Here is a 19,305-nt window from a genome sequence, read left to right as displayed (position 1 = left end):
ATTCCCTCTAAAATCTACCCCTATAATTCAAAAGTAATTCATTAGCTGTGAAGTGCTTTGGGACATCCTGAGGATGTGGAAGGTTGTATATAAATAGAAGTTCTTTCTTTCCCAATGGTCATTGTTCTCTTATAACGACCATTCAAGAAAAAGGAGAAAAGGAGAGGGTCGATATCTCAAAGGAAGCTGGGACAATGGGCCCAAAGGCCTCTAAAATATATGCAGGCCTGAATAATCATGATGTTGGATGCTTCCTTGCAAGCACCCCAATCACAGTATGTCCTTGCTTTCTGTGGCACTGCATGAAAGAAGGCATGCCAAGATAATGAACAGCCAGCATAGCCTGATTGCCCACACCCACCAAGATACCACCAACCATATCTGCAGGCCTTGGCACACCAACCTGCCAATGACCATGGGAAGCTGTCTACATAGGGCCTGGGTTAGCATAGGGTCACATGCGGTGCCATGCCATCTACTGAAGGACACCTCTTGTAGTGTAAGACTGGTACATCCAGTGGTGGTAATGGTCAGCTGCAGCCTGAAGTTTGGCTCCATTTCCTTAGAGGTAATACAGACCTATGAGAAAGGTGCTGTGAGTGGCACAACCATTTTGTGCCACACCATCTCCACTTCTGCAGCTCTCAGTATCCTCCCATTTATTGTGTGTTCCCTTGCCTTGTTTGCCCTCCCCAAATGCATTACCTCACACTTAGAATCATAGAATCATAAAAAGGTTACAGCACGGAAGGAGGCCATTCAGCCCATCGAGCCCACACCTGTTCTATGCAAGAGCAATCCAGCTAGTCCCACTCCTCCGCCCTATCCCCGTAGCCCTGCAAATTTTTTCCTTTCAAGTGCTTATCCAGTTCCCTTTTGAAGGCCGTGATTGAATCTGCCTCCACCACCCCCTCGGGCAGTGCATTCCAGATCCTAACCACTTGCTGCGTAAAAAAGTTTTTCCTCATGTCACCTTTGGATTGAATTCCATTTGCCACTTTTCTGCCCACCTGACCAGTCCATTGCTATCTTCCTGCAGACTATAGCTTTTCTCCTCACTATCAACCACACGGCCAATTTTTGTATCATCTTCAAACTTCTTGATCAAGCCCCCCACATTCAAGTCCAAATCATTTATACCACAAAAAGCCAGGAAACTAGTACTGAGCCTTGCGGAACCCCACTGGAAAACAGGCTTCCAGTTGCAAAAATTCCCATCAACCATTATCCTTTGCTTCCTGCAACTGAGCCAATTTTGGATCCAACTAGCCTCTTTCCCTTGGATCCCATAGGCTTTTACTTTTTTGACTAGTCTGCCTTGTGGGACCTTGTCAAAAGCCTTGCTAAAATCCATGTACACTACATCAAATGTGTTACCTCATCGACCCTCCTTGTTACCTCCTCAAAAAATTCAATGAAGTTAGTCAGACTGACTAGTCAGTCAGACTAATCCATGCTGACCGTTCTAAATGACGATTTATGCTGTCCCTCAGAATTGATTCCAATAATTTGCCCACCACCGAGGTTAGACTGACTGGCCAATAATTATTCAGTCTATCTCTTTCTCCCTTTTTAAACAACGGTACAACATTAGCAGTCCTCCAATTCTCCAGCACCATGCCTGTAGCCAGGGAGGATTGGAAAATGATGGTCAGAACCTCCAGTATTTCCTCCCTTGCTTCTCTTAACACCCTGGAATACATTTCATCCGGCCTGGCGATTTATCTACTTTCAAAGATGCTAAACCACTTAATACTTCCTCTCTCACAATGTTTATCACATCCAATATTTCACACTCCTCCCCCCTCTTAACTACAATGTCTGCATATCTGCATCGTCCCCCTCTTTTGAGAAGACAGACACAAGGTATTCACTAAGAACCATATCCACATCTTCCGCCTCCACACATGGGTTACCTTTTTGGTCTCTAATAGGCCCAACTCTTTCCTTAGTTATCCTTTTGCTCTTAATGTATTTATAAAATATTTTTGGCTTTTCCTTAATTTTACTTGTCTGCACTTGGACCTCTGAATAATTATGCAAGTACACTTGCCCCAGAAAATTGAATGCTATTAGCACTTTATGGAGGAGACTTTTCACTGCTGCTCACCCATTTCTTGTCTGAAAAACAGGAGACTGGCAGTTGAAATTCTGGTGAGGACCTTGTGAACCCACTTGCCCGCCTGATGGCTGCCCAGCACTCCCGCTCAAAACAGGTGGGAGGCTGTTTTAATATGCAAATCAGGTCCAACAATTATTGTTGTAGGACCCCAATTGCAACTTTCAAGAAGAAATGGGCAAAGTATGTGCGGTGCATACCAGTCCCACTCTCTCCGGGTGGTAAGAGGCCTAACTGATGCTCCTTAAAGGGACTGCGGTCGGCCTCATCCCGAAGTTTTTTGTTTTTTTTAAAAAGATTTTTCTGGAAACTTCTGGCTGCTGACGGCCTGGTCTGGTGCCACCACCCCCCCCCCCCCCAACCCTGACATCCACCCTGCCCCCTCCCCAAACAGGCCTTACCTGCCAGCCCACTGTATGCAGTAGCCAGCTGATTTTTCTGTGGAACTGACAGGTGGCAGTGGAGCAGCGCCCATTTGATACCCGCAGCTCGCCAAGAAAACGTTAATGAGGCCGGAACCTGATAATGGTTCAGTCCTCCCGACTGCCACAATGGCAGGCACTGTGGGCGCACCGTTGATATTACGTGGGTTTGGCGCCTGAACCTAAAGTCTTCCCCCTATCATTCTTACAGGGTTTTTAAAAAAATAATTGTTGGGATGTAGGCATTGCTGGCAAGGCAGGCATTTATTGCCCGTCCCTAGTTACCCCTGAGAAGGTGGTAATGGGCCTTCTTCTTGAACTGTTGCAGTCTGTGTGATGAAGGTACTCCCACAATACTGTTAGATAGGGAGTTCCAGGATTTTGACCCAGCGATGATGAAGGAACAGTGATTATGTGGGTGATTTTAAACCCCAAAAACTGGTGGGTTGGGGGCGGGTGGGAGTTGAAAACGGTTGTTTTTTGGGTCGCGGCCACAACCCGGCTTTATTTCCGGGTTTCATATCGGCGCATAAAAGTACAGGCTTCCCACTGGGAATGCAAAGTCCAAAAATTTTACAGTTACAACCCAAAAAAAACCTATTTTCAACTCCCACCCATCCCCAACCCACCCGTTCTTGGGATTTAAAATCACCCCCTAAATGTCCCAGTCAGGATAGTGTGTGCCTTGAAGAGGAACTTGAAGGTGACAGTCTTCCCATGCACCTGCTGCCCCTGTTCTTCTAGGTGGTGGATGGTATTTATACCAATTCCAACCATTTAGAACTGATTTGCCCCCATTCTATCATACACCAAGCAACACACTGTACATTACTAAGTGTTGGATCTAATAATTCTTATTTCAACCACAATACTTTGCTAACAGATAGTTCTTTAACAATGCTCAATCAGCAATACCACAGTGATAAAAATAACTTAGCCACATCCTCAAACTGGTACTGTACTAGCCAAAATTGGTAGTTTTTTTAACCAGACCCCTACAAACAGATTACAAGTTGAAACAGGAAAGCTGGCAAACATTTAACAATTAACAGTTGATATATTCATTTTTAAATGTAACATTTTCAAATTGTTTTTACACTGATAAAAGTTCTGCTACATAAGGAACAATTTTTCGACTTCATGCATCAATGAGTTTATGCGTTGTTGTGACCGTTCTAATCCGTAAAACGGGTGCAACAAGGTCGAAGCTCTACCAAATGTTAGGTGGAACTGGCAGCATAATGTCTCGAACCAGAAATCTCTCTTTCCTGCAGCCAGGGGAAAATACGCTGCAGGGTGAAGCTGGCATACTTACCACACTAACATAGGGTTGGGGGCCAATTAGAGGCTTCCTAAACACTTCGGCTGGAATGGTCGCCCACACCCCCCCACTCCGTCCCACCACAGGCAGAGTGGTAATGTACTGCGCCCGCATTCCTGGTCGTCCATGGTGAGGTTCAGGGAGCACTGTAAATGGCGTCTGTGTCTATTCTCTTTATACAATTGACCCCGTCCCTGGGATTTGAGTCAGAGTCAATACTCGATGAAGCTGGCAGCTGGAAGACTTGCCCACCACACTTCCGGCCAGGAAGTGTGCCTCCAGGAATTTCAAAGCCAAGGTTTTAACATTAGAGCTAACTCTGGTAGGCTTCTGTACCAGTCACCTTTTAATGATTGAAAAGAACTATGTTGTCAGCTTTGGGGTGTCCAAGTCACTGTGCCGTGTTCCTGCTCGACACTGCTGTTAAAATACTGATGAAGGATTTGGCTTTTTATTTGGAAGAGGTGTGAAGCTCCATTGGCTTTGGCAGGATTTGGTGGGACCAACAAGAAATCATTAAACCATTCTTCATGTTAATGCCAGAAATGATTCAACTCCCGAATTACAATTTGTCTAGATTGCAATTCAATCTAGACAAATTTCCTTCCAATTATTGGCAAAAAAAAGTACATGTCATTTGACACTTATTATGAACGATATACAGAATACATGGGAGCAGTCTAGCTGCTGTATCCTGTGGATAAACAACATGATTTGGCTGTGGGTAATTAGCAGCATTTAAATGATTTACAGGAGCTTGGTTTCTTCATGGGGGTGTAAGACCTGCACGGCTTAAGCGATTTATAAAGTGCATTAAATAATAATATTGCTCATGTATGTGTTGAACTTTATCCAGTTATATTCCCCTTCCTCAGAAAACATGTAATTTTTTTATAAATTAGCAATGCAGATACCGTAACAAGCAGGTACAACAATTGCAATTTTTTAGAGCAATAGGTGTTTGTTTCAAAATTATATTACTGCACTTACATTGGATTTTGTATTACAGAGCTGGTCAACGATAACCCAAAGAGCCAGGATAGTCATTTAACTACATAAAAATAAATCTAAGGAGGCATGAATGATTGGATGTTTTTATTACATTGCTCAATTAACTCTTTATTGAGCTATGAAAACCTGGATCAGAAAAGTAAGATGAGAGGTCAGGTCAAATTTCTTATGCAGAGGGTAGTGGGCAGATGGAATACTTTCTCATAGGGAATAGTTGAGACAGAGACTGTTACATCTCTTAAGGGAAGCAGAGGAAGATACAGGGCTATGGGGAGAGACCAGGCAGTGGGGTTAGTTATGGATTTCTCTAGCATAGAGCAGTTACAGACATGATAGACCTGTAAATTTCTATCTGTTCCATCTTATTAAAACGTATTTCACTTCTGATTGTAACTTGCACAGCTGCTACTACTCAAAGTGGAGAAGCTATAATTGGAGTACTCAGGTTACTGGGTCATAATTCTCCTCACCACTAATTTTAAAATGCTTTAAAAATATTTGTTAACACTTTAAAGGAACAAATCTGCAGGACAGATGTATCAAATCTATGGTGGTAATTTTAACTTTTATTGCCGGGCGAAATAAAAATGATAGCGAAATCGGCAGGCCCTTTAACATCACGCCCTGTTTTCTGTTTCACCGACGTCAAAGTAAATCGGGTGAGATGTAAAATGGGCGGCAGATTCACTATCACCTGTTTTTTGCCTGGTGATAAAAATTAAAATGACCCCCTATAAAGCTAATCTCCAAACTCTATCACATGTACTTGCAGACTGTCAAAAACTGCAGGAAATACACATTTTTCCATATTTAATAATTTTTAAAATATATTTGTTCTCTGGATGTGGGTGACACTAGTAAGGCAGTTTTCCATTGAAATCAATGGAAAGGAAAATCAGACAGTTTCCATAATGGGCGCCCAACCCACAGCCCCAGCATTAAGTTGAAAATTACACCGGGGCCTCAGTTTAATAGCTCAGCAAAAAGATGGATTTAGGTTGCTCTACCTCAAATGTACTTACAGAAAATAAATATAATTTCATAGTCCAACCAGTGGTGAGATGTGAGCTCATGATTCATAGTATCATAGTATGTACAGCACGGAGGAGGCCGTTCGGCCCATCATTGGCAGAGCTATCCAATTAGTCCTATTCCCCCGCTCTTTCCCCACAGCCCTGTACATTTTTTTACCTTCAAGTATTTATCCAATTCCCTTTTGAAATTTACTATTGAATCTGCTTCCACCACCCTTTCAGGCAGTGCATTCAAGATCATTACAATTTGCTGTGTAAAAAAATGTTTCCTCATGTCGTCTCTGGCTCTTTTGTCAATCACTTAAATCTGTGTCCTTTGGTTACCGTCCTTCCGTCACTGGAAACAGTTTTTGTCTGTTATTCTCGTGAGTTTTCATGCTGCTGTGAAAAGGTGCTGAATAAATTCCCAACAGTTCTCCAGTGACAGGATAAGAAAATCATAGCATGTATTTGCTGAACTGCTCTTGTACATCTCCCAATGGCTGGCCCGAGAGCCAGTTCCCTGCCCATCTTCATATTTCCACTGGCACGACGGGCACTAAATTGGGGCCGTGTAGCGCCTGTTGTTTCGGCGCGACGCGGCCTCTCGAACATCCAAGATGGCGTCATGGTTGCACAAGCACGTTTCCGGCGTGACGTGGGCTGGACGCCATCTAGGTATAAGAGTTAGTGCATGCGCAAATACTGAATGCCGGAAGCATATAAAGTAAGGAGAAAATAGATGCAATCAGTGTGCAACGCTGATTTAAAGTGATAAACACCATTTTGGCACTTAACACTCAACTCAACGCACAGTCTTAACCACAACCATCTGAAAGTGTCTTAGAGTGCCTGGAGGACCCTGGACCAGCGCTATTTAAAGGGACCATGCAGGATTTAAGGTCAGTGGCTGGATTATTGTTTCTGGCTGCTGAGACATTTGTAACTGTTTTTGGAGGTCTCCTAGACTTGAATACTAGGAAGAGGGGACACAGCCTAACATTTAGAGCTAGGACGTGCAGGAGTGAAGTTAGGAAATGCATCTGCACGCAAAGGGTGGGAGAAGTTTGGAACGCTCTTCTGCAAATGCAGTTGATGCCAGCTCACTTGTGAATTCTAAATCTGAGATTGATAGATTTCTGTGAACCCAGGGTGTTAAGGGATATGGGGCTAAGGCGGATTTATGGAGTTAGGTCACAGGTCCAGCATGATCTCATTGAAAGGAGGAACAGGCTCGAGGGGCTAAATGCCACAGCCACTTGCTGCCTCCTGTTATGCGCTACCTTCTTCTGCAAAAAAGTGGGATGTGTGTCTGGGTGATGTGCCTGTCATGGTTGAATAGCTACCAGTGTGTGTGGCCTGTGAGTTGTGGGTGTTCGGCTTTCAACAGTGGTAATGTATAAGGGTGAGATGAAGCATCTGGGTGAAAGAATTGAGTACTGATGGAAAGAGTTTGTTGGTATGTGGGTGATGAGGGGTGTAGTGCGTGGTGCAGTTGGTAGGAGACGCCACTTGACAGTTGACCTCACTCACCTTGACCACTCATGTCAAAGCATTGACCTTCTTCCTGCATGTTAGTGGTGCTGTGTGTCTGACATTGACTTCGTCCCCCGCAATGCCTCCCACTGCCTTTTGGGCATATGTCTGGAGGGCCTCTTGCCCACACTCCGCCCCCCTCGCGGATATAGGATGTCCCTCCTTCTGTCCACCTCTTGCACCAAGGCCTCTAGTGCATCAGCATCAGGTCAAAAAAGGGCAAGGAAATCTCCTTCAGCAAACTTGGAGGAAGCACTGAGGGTAGCGAGGGCACAGAATATACTCTGGGTGGGGGATTTCAATGTCCATCACCAAGAGTAGCACCACTACTAACCAAGCTGGCTGAGTCCTGAAGGACATAGCTGCCAGACTGGGCCTGAGGCAGGTGGTGAGCGAACCAACACGAGGGAAAAACATACTTGACCTCGTCCTCACCAATCTACCTGTTGCAGATGCATCTGTCCATGACAGAATTGGTAGGAGTGATCACCGCACAGTCCTCGTGGAGACGAAGTCCCATCTTCACACTGAGGATACCATCCAACTACAACCGTGCTAAATGGGATAGATTCAGAACAGATCTAGCAGCTCAAAACTGGGCATCCATGAGGCGCTGTGGACCATCAGCAGCAGCAGAATTGTATTCCAGCACAATCTGTAACCTCATGGCCCTGCATATTCCTCACTCTACCATTACCAACAAGCCAGGAGATCAACCCTGGTATAATGAGGAGTGTAGAAGAGCATGCTAGAAGCAGCATCAGGCGTACCTAAAAATGAGATGCCAAACTGGTGAAGCTTCAACTCAGGACGACATGCATGCTAAACAGTGGAAGCAACATGCTAGAGACAGAGCTAAGCGATTCCACAACCAACAGATCAGATCAAAACTCTGCTGTCCTGCCACATCCAGTCGTGAATGGTGGTGGACAATTAAACAACAAACGGGAGGAGGAGGCTCTGCAAACATCCCCATCCTTAATGATGGCAGAGTCCAGCATGTGAGTGCAAAAGACAAGACTGAAGCGTTTGAAACCATCTTCAGCCAGAAATGCCGAGTGGATGATCCATCTCGGCCTCCTCCCGATATATCCCCACCATCACAGAAGCCAGTCTTCAGCCAATTCGATTCACTCCACACGATACCAAGAAACGGCTGAGTGCACTGGATACAGCAAAGGTTATGGGCCCTGACAACATCCCGGCTGTAGTGCTTAAGACTTGTGCTCCAGAACTAGCTGTGCCTCTAGCCAAACTATTCCAGTACAGCTACAACACTGGCATCTGCCCGACAATGTGGAAAATTGCCCAGGTATGTCCTGTCCACAAAAAGCAGGACAAATCCAATACAGCCAATTACCGCCCCATCAGTCTACTCTCAATCATCAGCAAAGTGATGGAAGGTGTCGTCGACAGTGCAATCAAGCGGCACTTACTCACCAATAACCTGCTCACCGATGCTCAGTTTAGGTTCCGCCAGGACCACTCGGTTCCAGACCTCATTACAGCCTTAGTCCAAACATGGACAAAAGAGCTGAATTCCAGAGGTGAGGTGAGAGTGACTGCCCTTGACACCAAGGCAGCTTTTGACCGAGTGTGGCACCAAGGAGCCCTAGTAAAATTGAAGTCAATGGGAATTAGGGGGAAAACTCTCCAGTGGCTGGAGTCATACTTAGCACAAAGGAAGATGGTAATGGTTGTTGGAGGTCAATCATCTCAGCCCCAGGGCATTGCTGCAGGAGTTCCTCAGGGCAGTGCCCTAGGCCCAACCATCTTCAGCTGCTTCATCAATGACCTTCCCTCCATTATAAGGTCAGAAATGGGGATGTTCACTGATGATTGCACAGTGTTCAGTTCCATTCGCAACCCCTCAGATAATGAAGCAGTCCGTGCTCGCATGCAGCAAGACCTGGACAACATCCAGGCTTGGGCTAATAAGTGGCAAGTAACATTCGCGCCAGACAAGTGCCAGGCAATGACCATCTCCAACAAGAGAGAGTCTAACCACCTCCCCTTGACATTCAACGGCATTACCATCGCCTAATCCCCCACCATCAACATCCTGGGGTTCACCACTGACCAGAAACTTAACTGGACCAGCCGTATAAATACTGTGGCTACAAGAGCAGGTCAGAGGCTGGGTATTCTGTGGCGAGTGACTCACCTCCTGATTCCCCAAAGCCTTTCCACCATCTACAAGGCACAAGTCAGGAGTGTGATGGAATACTCTCCACTTGCCTGGATGAGTGCAGCTCCAACAACACTCAAGACACTCGACACCATCCAGGACAAAGCAGCCCACTTGATTGGCACCCCATCCACCACCCTAAACATTCACTCCCTTCATCACCAGCGCACTGTGGCTGCAGTGTGTACCATCCACAGGATGCACTGCAGCAACTCACCAAGGCTTCTTTGACAGCACCTCCCAAACCTGCGACCTCTACCATCTGGCAGGACAAGGGTAGCAGACAGATGGGAATAACACCACCTGCACGTTTCCCTCCAAGTCACACACCATCCTGACTTGGAAATATATCACTGTTCCTTCATCGTCACTGGGCAAAATCCTGGAACTCCCTTCCTAACAGCACTGTGGGAGAACCTTCACCACACGGACTGCAGCGGTTCAAGGTGACTCTCCATCACCTCCTCAAGGGCAATTAGGGATGGGCAATAAATGCTGGCCTCGCCAGCGACACCCACATCCCATGAACGAATAATAAAAAAGCGGAGAACCTTGGTGCATGCACTCTCGCAGGCCAGGTACAAACTCAGATCGGCAGATTGGTGAGGTCTGGCATGCAGACTGGAGGATGTGGGATTTAGTAGTGTGCAACCTTTATTCAATGTTTTAACATAACTCATCCGTTTGTAAATATAGGGATGGGATCTGCATCTGTATTTTACGTGTGCGATGTCTGATCTCCATTCAGACTCCGTGCAGACAGCAGACTGTTATTTTTACCAAATAACAGGTATCAGCTACCTTTAAGAGATTTGAAGAAACCTCCTCCCTTTAAGAGACTGGGGCTCCCCTTGCTGGTGAAAAGTGCAAATTGCATTGAATCCATGTGCAGGGCCTGCATTTCAACGCAGATTGATGGTGAGTACTGATGCAGGATGCCTGTGCAGGGGCCATTGGGTGTGGGTTAATAGCGGATCTTGCTACCTACGCCCAATAATAGGCCCTATTGAATTTTTGCCCCCATAGTTTGATGAGACCTAAATAAAGTAAGAGAGCTTCCTATCGAGCTAGAAAGCAAAGGACAGAAGCACAGAGTCTGGAGCAGAATGGAAGATCGGATAAAGGAGACCGACACAGGGAGTGAGAGTGTTTTTCCTAAGGTAGTGCCAATCAAGTTCAGAGGAATTTCTGGTCAGATAAGCTGGGGCTGAAAGTCTTTCAGGAATGTGGCAGAAGGGCCAAGAATTAGGCCAGGGCTCCCAGAATACTAAAAAAATTACAAAGCTGTAAAAATGTTTTTGCACCTTCACCACAGGACTGTTTCAGTTCAACACCATTCACTTCAATCAATATGGATGTAATGGGTGATTTTCTGAATGTGACCCACCAGTTTTCCAACCATTAAAATGATTCAATAGAAAATGGCAGGTAGCGCACTTGTGATTTTCCGATTCTTGCAGCCACTAGGCAAGGCTTCCCAACAGTAGCTCCACTGTAAAATTTGCACTATATATTTTTTTGGTGACAATATATAAAATGTCTTTATTCTGCCATATGCACGCATGTGGACAAGACAAGCTGTGTACTCCTGGGTACAATTATTCCAGTTAGATCATTGATTTATACGATTATTAAATAATTTATTAAACCGTTGAGTAGCAACAGATTCAAAAGTATTCAACAATCATTAGTGTACAAAATCAAAACTCCCAAAGAACAAAGATTAAAAGTGTAGCAGAGTTTGAAAATGTGTTCCATTTATATAAGGATCAGACTGTATATTTGGTCAAGAGTTCAAATTGGCTCAAAATAGGGTGAGAAAAGAATTGTGGGGATTTGCAAATAAGGACAAGGATATTGAATTTGATGGTTGTGAAATAGGGGCAGCGAGGACAGCAAGTGATTAGAGGAGGGTCAATTTCAGTGGATTGAGAACGGGTCTGGCCCGGGTAAATTGGAATCAAAGATTGGCAGGCAAAACTGTAATTGTACAGTGGCCGGTCTTTAAGGAGGAGATGGTTCGGGTACAGTCTAGGTACATTCCCACGAGGGGAAAAGGAAGGGCAACCAAAGCCAAAGCTCCCTGGATGATGAAAGAGATAGAGAGTAAGACAAAGCAGAAAAGGTATGACAGATGTCAGGTTGATAATACAAGTGAGAACCAGGCAGAATATAGAAAGTACAGAGGAGAAGTGAAAAAGGAAATAGGAGGGGCAAAGAGAGAGTATGAGAATAGACTGGTGGCCAACATAAAAGGGAATCCAAAAGTCTTCTATAGGCATATAAGTAGTAAACGGAGTAAGAGGAGGGGTGGGGCTGAGGAGGGACCAAAAAGGAGATCTACGCATGGAAGCAGACGGCATGGCTGAGGTACTAAATGAGTACTTAGCATCTGTCTTTACCAAGGAAGAAGATGCTGCTAAAGTCACAGTAAAAGAGGAGGTAGTTGAGATACTGGATTGGCTAAAAATTGATAATGAGGAGGTTCCAGAAAGACTGGCTGTACGTAAAGTAGATAAGTCACCTAGTCCAGATGGGATGCATTCTAGGTTGCTGAGAGAAGTAAGGGTGGAAATTGCAGATGTGCTGGCGATAATCTTCCAATCCTCCTTCGATATAGTGGGGGGAGGGGGGGTGCCAGAGAACTGGAGAATTGCAAATGTTACACCCTTGTTCAAAAAAGGGTGTAAGGATAAACCCAGCAACTACAGACCAGTCAGTTTAACCTCGGTGGTGGGGAAGCTTTTAGAAGCGATAATCCGGGACAAAATTAATAGTCACTTGGACAAATGTGGATTAATAAAGGAAAGCCAGCATGGATTTGTTAAAGGCAAATCGTGTTTAACAAACTTGATTGAGTTTTTTGATGAGGGTTGATGAGGGCAACACAGTTGATGTTAAGTAAATAGAATTTCAAAAGGCTTTTGTAATAGGCTTGTCAGAAAAATTGAAGCCCATGGAATAAAAGGGGCAGTGGCAGCATGGATATGAAAGTGGCTATGTGACAGGCCATAGAGTAGTGGTGAACGGTTGTGTTTTGGACTGGAGGAAGGTACACAGTGGTGTTCCCCAGAGGTCGATACTGGGACCACTGCTTTTTTTGATATATAGTAATGACTTGGACTTGGGTGTACAGGGAACAATTGCAAAATTTGCAGATGACACAAAACTTGGAAGTGTAATAAACAGTGAGGAGGATAATAATAGAGTTCAAGAGGACATAGACAGGCTGGTGGAATGGGCGGACACGTGGCAGATGAAATTTAATGCAGAGAAGTGCGGAGTGAAACATTTAACAGGAAGAATGAAGAGGGGCAATATAAATGGGTGCAGGAATAGAAAGACCTGGGGGTATATATGTTCAAATCCTTGAAGGTGCCAGGACAGATTGAGAAAGCGGTTAAAAAAAACATACGAGATCCTGGGCTTTATAAAGAGAGGCATAGAGTACAAAAGCGAGGAAGTTATGTTAAACCTTTATAAAACACTGGTTCGTCCACAATTGGAGCATTTTGTCCAATTCTGGGCACCACACTTTAGGAAGGATGTGAAGGCCTTAGTGAGAGTGCAGAAAGGATTTACTAGAATGGTTCCAGGGATGAGGGACGTTATTTACATGGATAGATTGGAGAAGGTGGGGTTGTTCTCCTTACAGCAGAGAAGGTTAAGGGGAGATTTGATAGAAGTGTTCAAAATCATGAAGGGTTTAGATAAAGTAAATGAAGAGAAACTGTTCCCATTCGCGGAAGGGTCGAGAACAAGATGACACAGATTTATGGTGATTGGCAAAAGAATCAAAGGCGACATGAGGAAAAACTTTTTTATGCAGCAAGTAGTTAAGATCTGGAATGCGCTGCCTGAAAGGGTGATAGAAGCAGATTCAATCATGGCTTTCAAAAAGGAATTGGATAAATACTTGAAAGGAATAAATTTGCAGGGTGACGGGGAAAGACCGGGAAATGGGACTAACTGGATTGCTCTTACAAGGAGCCTCCTTCTGTGCTGTAACCATTCTATGATTCTATGATTCTATGATTCTATTAAGTGATGGGAGAGCAAGACTCATTGTAGACTGCAGGCAGCAGAGATTTTGAAGAGTTGTAGTTTGTGTAGGTTAGTACCCAAAGAGGACTTTGGAAAACGTGAATCCAACATTTTGAATGGAATTTGGATGCTTAGCACAAGTCTATGCTATATCCAGTAAGCAGACTGCTACAATTGGGGTAATTATTAGTCCCTTGTCTGTGCACCTGTGCAAGGACAAAGAATAAGGAACTGTTATTGAATTGTAGGGAACAAAATCCTCATGGCAGGCAAAAAGGGAAAGGAGGTGGGGTAGCGTTATTAATAAAGGAGGAAATCAATGCAATAGTGAGGAAGGATATTGGCTCGAGAATCACGATGTGAAACATCATGGGGCAGAAAACATTGGTGGGGGTTGTCTATAGGCCCCCAAACAGCAGTGGAGATGTAGGGGAGGGCATTAAGCAGGAAATTAGAGACGCATGCAAGAAGGGTACAACTATAATCATGGGTGACTTTAATCTACATATAGATTGGTCAAACCAAATTAGCAATAATACTGTGGGGGAGGAATTCCTGGAGTATGTACGTGATGGTTTTCTGGACCAATACATTGAGGAACCAGATGGAGAACAGGCGATTCTAGACTGGGTATTGTGCAAGGAGAAAGGATTAATTAACAATCTTATGTGGGGTCCCTTAGGGAAGAGCGACCATAACATGATAGAATTCCTCATTAAGATGGAGAGTGAAGTAGTTGAATCCGAAACTGGGGTCCTGAATCTAAATAAAGGAAATTATGAAAGGAGGACACAAATAACCTGCCAGAAATGTTAGGGAACCAACGGTCTAGTGAGAGGAAGTAACTGAAGGAAACCAGTATTAGTAAAAAAAAGTGCTAGGGAAATTAATGAGGCTAAAGGCTGACAAATCCCCAGGGCCTGATAATCTACATCCCAGAGTACTAATGGAAGTGGCCCTGGAAATAGTGGATGCATTGGTGATCACCTTCCAAAATTCTATAGACTCTGGAACAGTTCCTACAGATTGGAGGGTGGCAAATGTAACCCCACTATTTAAAAAAAGAGGGAGAGAAATAACAGGGAATTACAGACCAGTTCGCCTAACATCAGTAGTGGAGAAAATGCCATTATAAAAGATGTGATAACAAAACACTTGGAAAGCATTAACAGGATTGGACAAAGTCAGCATGGGTTTATGGAAGGGAAATCATGCTTAACAAATCTACTGGAGTTTTTTGAGGATATAACTAGTAGAATAGATAGGGGAGAACCAGTGGATGTGGTGTATTTGGATTTTCAGAAGGCTTTTGATAAGGTCCCACACAAGAGGTTAGTGCGCAAAATTAAAGCACATGGGATTGGGGGGAATATACTGGCATGGATTGAGAATTGGTTGACAGACAGGAAACAGAGAATAGGAATAAACGGGTCTTTTTCTGGGTGGCAGGCAGTGACTAGTGGGGTACCGCAGGGATCAGTGCTTGGGTCCCAGCTATTCACAATATATATCAATGATTTGGATGAGAGAACTAAATGTAACATTTCCAAGTTTGCAAACAACACAAAGCTGGGGTGGAATGTGAGCTGTGAGGAGGATGCAAAGAGGCTCCAATGTGATTTAGACAAGTTGAGTGAGTGGGCAAGAACATGGCAGATGCAGTATAACGTGGATAAATGTGAGGTTATCCACTTTGGTTGTAAAAACAGAAAGGCAGGTTATTATCTGAATGGTGATAGATTGGGAAAAGGGGAGGAGCAACGAGACCTGGGTGTCCTTGTATAGTAGTCGCTGAAAGCGAACATTCAGGTGCAGCAAGCAGTTAGGAAGGCGAATGGTATGTTGGCCTTCATTGCAAGAGGATTTGAGTACAGGAGCAGGGATGTCTTATTGCCTTGGTGAGACCACACCTGGAGTACTGTGTGCAGTTTTGGTCTCCTTATCTGAGGAAGGATGTCCTTGCCATGGAGGGAGTGCAAGGAAGGTTTACCAGACTGATTCCTGGGATGGCAGGACCAACGTATGAGGAGAGATTGGGTCGACTAGGCCTATATTCACTAGAGTTTAGAAGAATGAGAGGTGATCTCATCGAACAATATAAAATTCTAACAGGACTAGATAGACTAGATGCAGGGAGGATGTTCCCGATGGCTGGGGAGTCCAGAACCAGGGGTCACAGTCTCAGGATATGGTATTTAGAACCGAGATGAGGAGAAATTTCTTCACTCAGAGGGTGGTGAACCTGTGGAATTCTGTACCACAGCAGACAGTGGAGGCCAAGTCATTAGATGTATTCAAGAAGGAGATAGATATATTTCTTAATGCTAAAAGGATCAAAGGATATGGGGAAAAAGCGGGAACAGGGTACTGAGTTAGACAATCAGCCGTGACCATTTTGAATGGCGGAGCAGGCCCAAAGGGCCGAATGGCCTATTCTTGCTCCTATTTTCTATGTTTCTGTGGGACTGCTGATTGGTCATTGGGAATGAAGTTGGTATAGGACATTAGAAACCCTGAAACCATAATACAAAACTTGAACTATACTTGAATTCTTGGATGATTATAATCAACCTCTTGCTGCTTTGAGCAGAGCAAGGCTTGGTTGTTTACAAACAAGAGATGGTCACATGTCAAAGATTTTCTTAGGATGATAGTCTTAAAACTTATAGAAATAATTGCTTTCAAAATTGAAACTCTGTCTGAAAAGGAAATAATTATAATAATGTTTAATAACATTGCTACTCTTTCTAAAATATGTGTTTTTAACTTGTTTGCTGTTCAAGTTTATTGTGCAACTGTTAATAAATATCAAATGAATAAAAAATGTTGGCTATCTAAAAGAAAAGTACAATTTTTACAGAAGTGCAGTATACTGACAGACCACTTCAAGTATTTTTGATGATTTTAATGGAATACCAGTACTCATTACAGAACTTGCCGGTACCTTGTAGTCATCTTCCCTCAACAATGGTGAGTCTTTATCTCACCACACGAGTGCATCTCCTACCTCAGCAAAGTACATCCAAGTTCCTACCTTGCCTGTTCATACAACTCCATATGAAACAGCTCTGCTCCGTCTGTGGTATATTTAGGGAATACTGCAGAAACACAGGGCCTAACCCACTTTGTAAAACCAGTCTATTCTCACACCAGAGCATTTAACAATAGGAAAGACTGAGTTAGCTTTACCTCCCAACAGTGTTCCATGACACTCTTGTCATCCAGCAACATACCATGACTTAGCATGGAGCTCGGCTTTTCTGTTCCTTTGGATAGGGTTAGTTAAAAGGGAAGAGGTTGGCCCATGTTTTGCGATGAAGGAATTTACGTGTACTGACCAGGAAGCAGCAAACAGCTGTAGTAAGCAGCTGCTTGAGTCACTTGAAGTGCTCACCAGCTGAATTAAGTGGGTAAAGGATGAAAAGCTTGTCTTGCCAATGGCAATGGGACATACTCAGGCCACCAATGTTATGGCTTCACATTAAACTCGCAAGGCTCCTTTCACCCCTGATAATGCAGCTTCGCTGGACACAAGCACAGGATGGAGATGATAGCCTTGATTTCCACGCTCGCTGCTGGCAAGCCGCCACAATGTTGTGTGCTACATTGACTAGTAAATGAAGGCAGAAGGCAGAAGGGTATAAGATGGTTCCAGAAGCTCCTCAACAGCCACACCTCAACTTTCTCTGCCAAGGTGGGTACAAGTGCCAGTTACAGTGGAATGTAACTAAAAACCCTAACAAGGCCAAAAAAGATACAAACCAAAAAATAGACAGTATAGGACAGGACTTTTATATAGTGGTATACGAAACAATTATGTCTAATTTGGCACTGATTAACAGATGCATGAAATTCAATTAACTGCATCATTTGTAACTGAAGCACATACATGAATTAAAACAACAATGCCTGTCCATGTGGATGTAAAAGATCCCATGGCACTATTCAAATAGCATGGATTCCTCTGGTGCCCTGGCCAACATTTCTCTCAATCAGATTATCTGCTCATTTATTTATTTGCTCTTTGGACCTTACTGTGTGCAAATAGGCTGCTGCACATGTGTACATGAGTGCACTTCAAAAAAAGCAATTCATTGGTTGTAAAATACTCTGGGGTATCTGAAGGATGTGATAAGGTGCTAAACAAATGCAAGTTCTTTCTTAGGAAATTAAATACTGTTTGTATTGCTTTTGGCTATTTCAAGACCCAGAGACCCTCTCCCAAACAACCTGCCCCATTGTGCAGTATAACTAGAGCCAAAATCAGATAATTTGGAATTTAATCGGAATTTGATCAAACTTGTGGTTTTCAGCTATTCATAAATTCAACATGTCAGATTACTCTTATGAGGTAACCTCTATTCAAAACTCAGATAAATTAAATTTTAACTGTAGTTATAGCAGCTCATAAAGCATTACATAACTACCCATACCAATAAATATAAATCTGTTCAATATCGACTTTTTAACAGTTTAGAATGAAGCTTTCACGTAGCATTTACGTGATAATTGCATTCTCCCGGTGCCTAAAATGTACGAAGTTAACCCTTGGTGATTTTAACATGTCCTTGGACTCAGAAATACGCCGATCCCAGTACTTTGAATAAGTTTCCTGTGCACTCATAGTCTTGAGTGTAATTTAATGTATGCTAGTTGGGACTAGCATGCACGACAGTAAGAGGGGGCAATAATGTTTAAATCTTACCATGAATGAGCAGAGCGCTGAGAGTCAGCTGGATGGTCATCAACGACATTCTGTGAGAAAACACAAACACGTTTTATCAGGTAAGTTTTCTACCTGATGCAAAACAAAGACTGAACTGAACAGATAGTGTTCAGTTACTTTATCACATGCTCGGTAAACGCGAGAGCTGCTTCATCTCCTATAATGCGGTACAGAGGTCACTTGTCCTACCTGGCTTTGGTTGAGTACAGAACTAAGCAAACTGACCCGCACCCCAGAGACTCCAGCCGGCTCCAGGTTCTTCTGCGAGTGGTGGGCGTGGCCTTGACGCTGACCCCGCCTCCGCCCATTCATAAAGAACGAGCATTGTTGCTGCTTCATCCTCCTGACTAGCTCAAAGGTTCTCCAGGAGTCCAAGGCATCTCTGGCACATGACTCTTTGGAAACTCTTTTTGGTTTTCAACTGAGAAAAAAAAAGTCAAATCTGAACAGCCTTTAAAAAAAACCTGCTACTTTCCTGCCAGTCCAATGGCTTTACAGAATATTAGGTAAATAGTTCCAACCCGAAGGAGTTTAAAGAGGGACCTTAGGTGCTTTAGAAAGAAAGAACTTGAATTTATATAGCACCTTTCAAAACCTCAGGATGTCCCAAAGTGCTTCACAGTCAAAAGTACTGTTGTAATGTCGGGAAATGCAGCAGACAATTTGCACAAAGCAAGGTCCCACTGCCAGCAATCAGATAATGACCAGATAATTTGTTTATTGGTGATGATGCTTGAGGGAAAAATATTGGCCAGGACACAGGGGAGAAGTGGGATCTTTTATGTCCACCTAAGAAAGTAGACTCAGTTTAACATCTCATTTGAAAGATGGCATCTCCAACAATGCATCACTCCCTCAGTTCTGCACTGTTGCGTCAGTCTAAATTATGTGCTCAAGTGTCTGGAGTGGGACTTGAACCCACAAC

The 19,305-nt window shown here is 43.8% G+C and overlaps 1 protein-coding gene across 1 annotated transcript in view; it reads right to left on the bottom strand.

Moving 5' to 3' along the window:
• LOC137323208 (uncharacterized protein C3orf85-like) overlaps nucleotides 1-18,688 on the bottom strand; it is a 49,759-nt gene extending 31,071 nt beyond the window's left edge. Inside the window, exons 1-2 of the mRNA XM_067986714.1 lie at nucleotides 18,570-18,688; nucleotides 18,360-18,409 (exon numbers count right to left, since the gene is read on the bottom strand). Coding sequence (XP_067842815.1) covers nucleotides 18,360-18,409; nucleotides 18,570-18,688 — 169 coding nt within the window. The remainder of the gene's footprint in view (nucleotides 1-18,359; nucleotides 18,410-18,569) is intronic.
• Between the last annotated feature and the right edge of the window lie 617 nt (nucleotides 18,689-19,305).

Source organism: Heptranchias perlo, chromosome 6 (genome assembly GCF_035084215.1).
Source record: "Heptranchias perlo isolate sHepPer1 chromosome 6, sHepPer1.hap1, whole genome shotgun sequence".
NCBI classification, from domain to species: domain Eukaryota; kingdom Metazoa; phylum Chordata; class Chondrichthyes; order Hexanchiformes; family Hexanchidae; genus Heptranchias; species Heptranchias perlo.
This window is presented reverse-complemented; position numbering and strand designations above follow the sequence as displayed.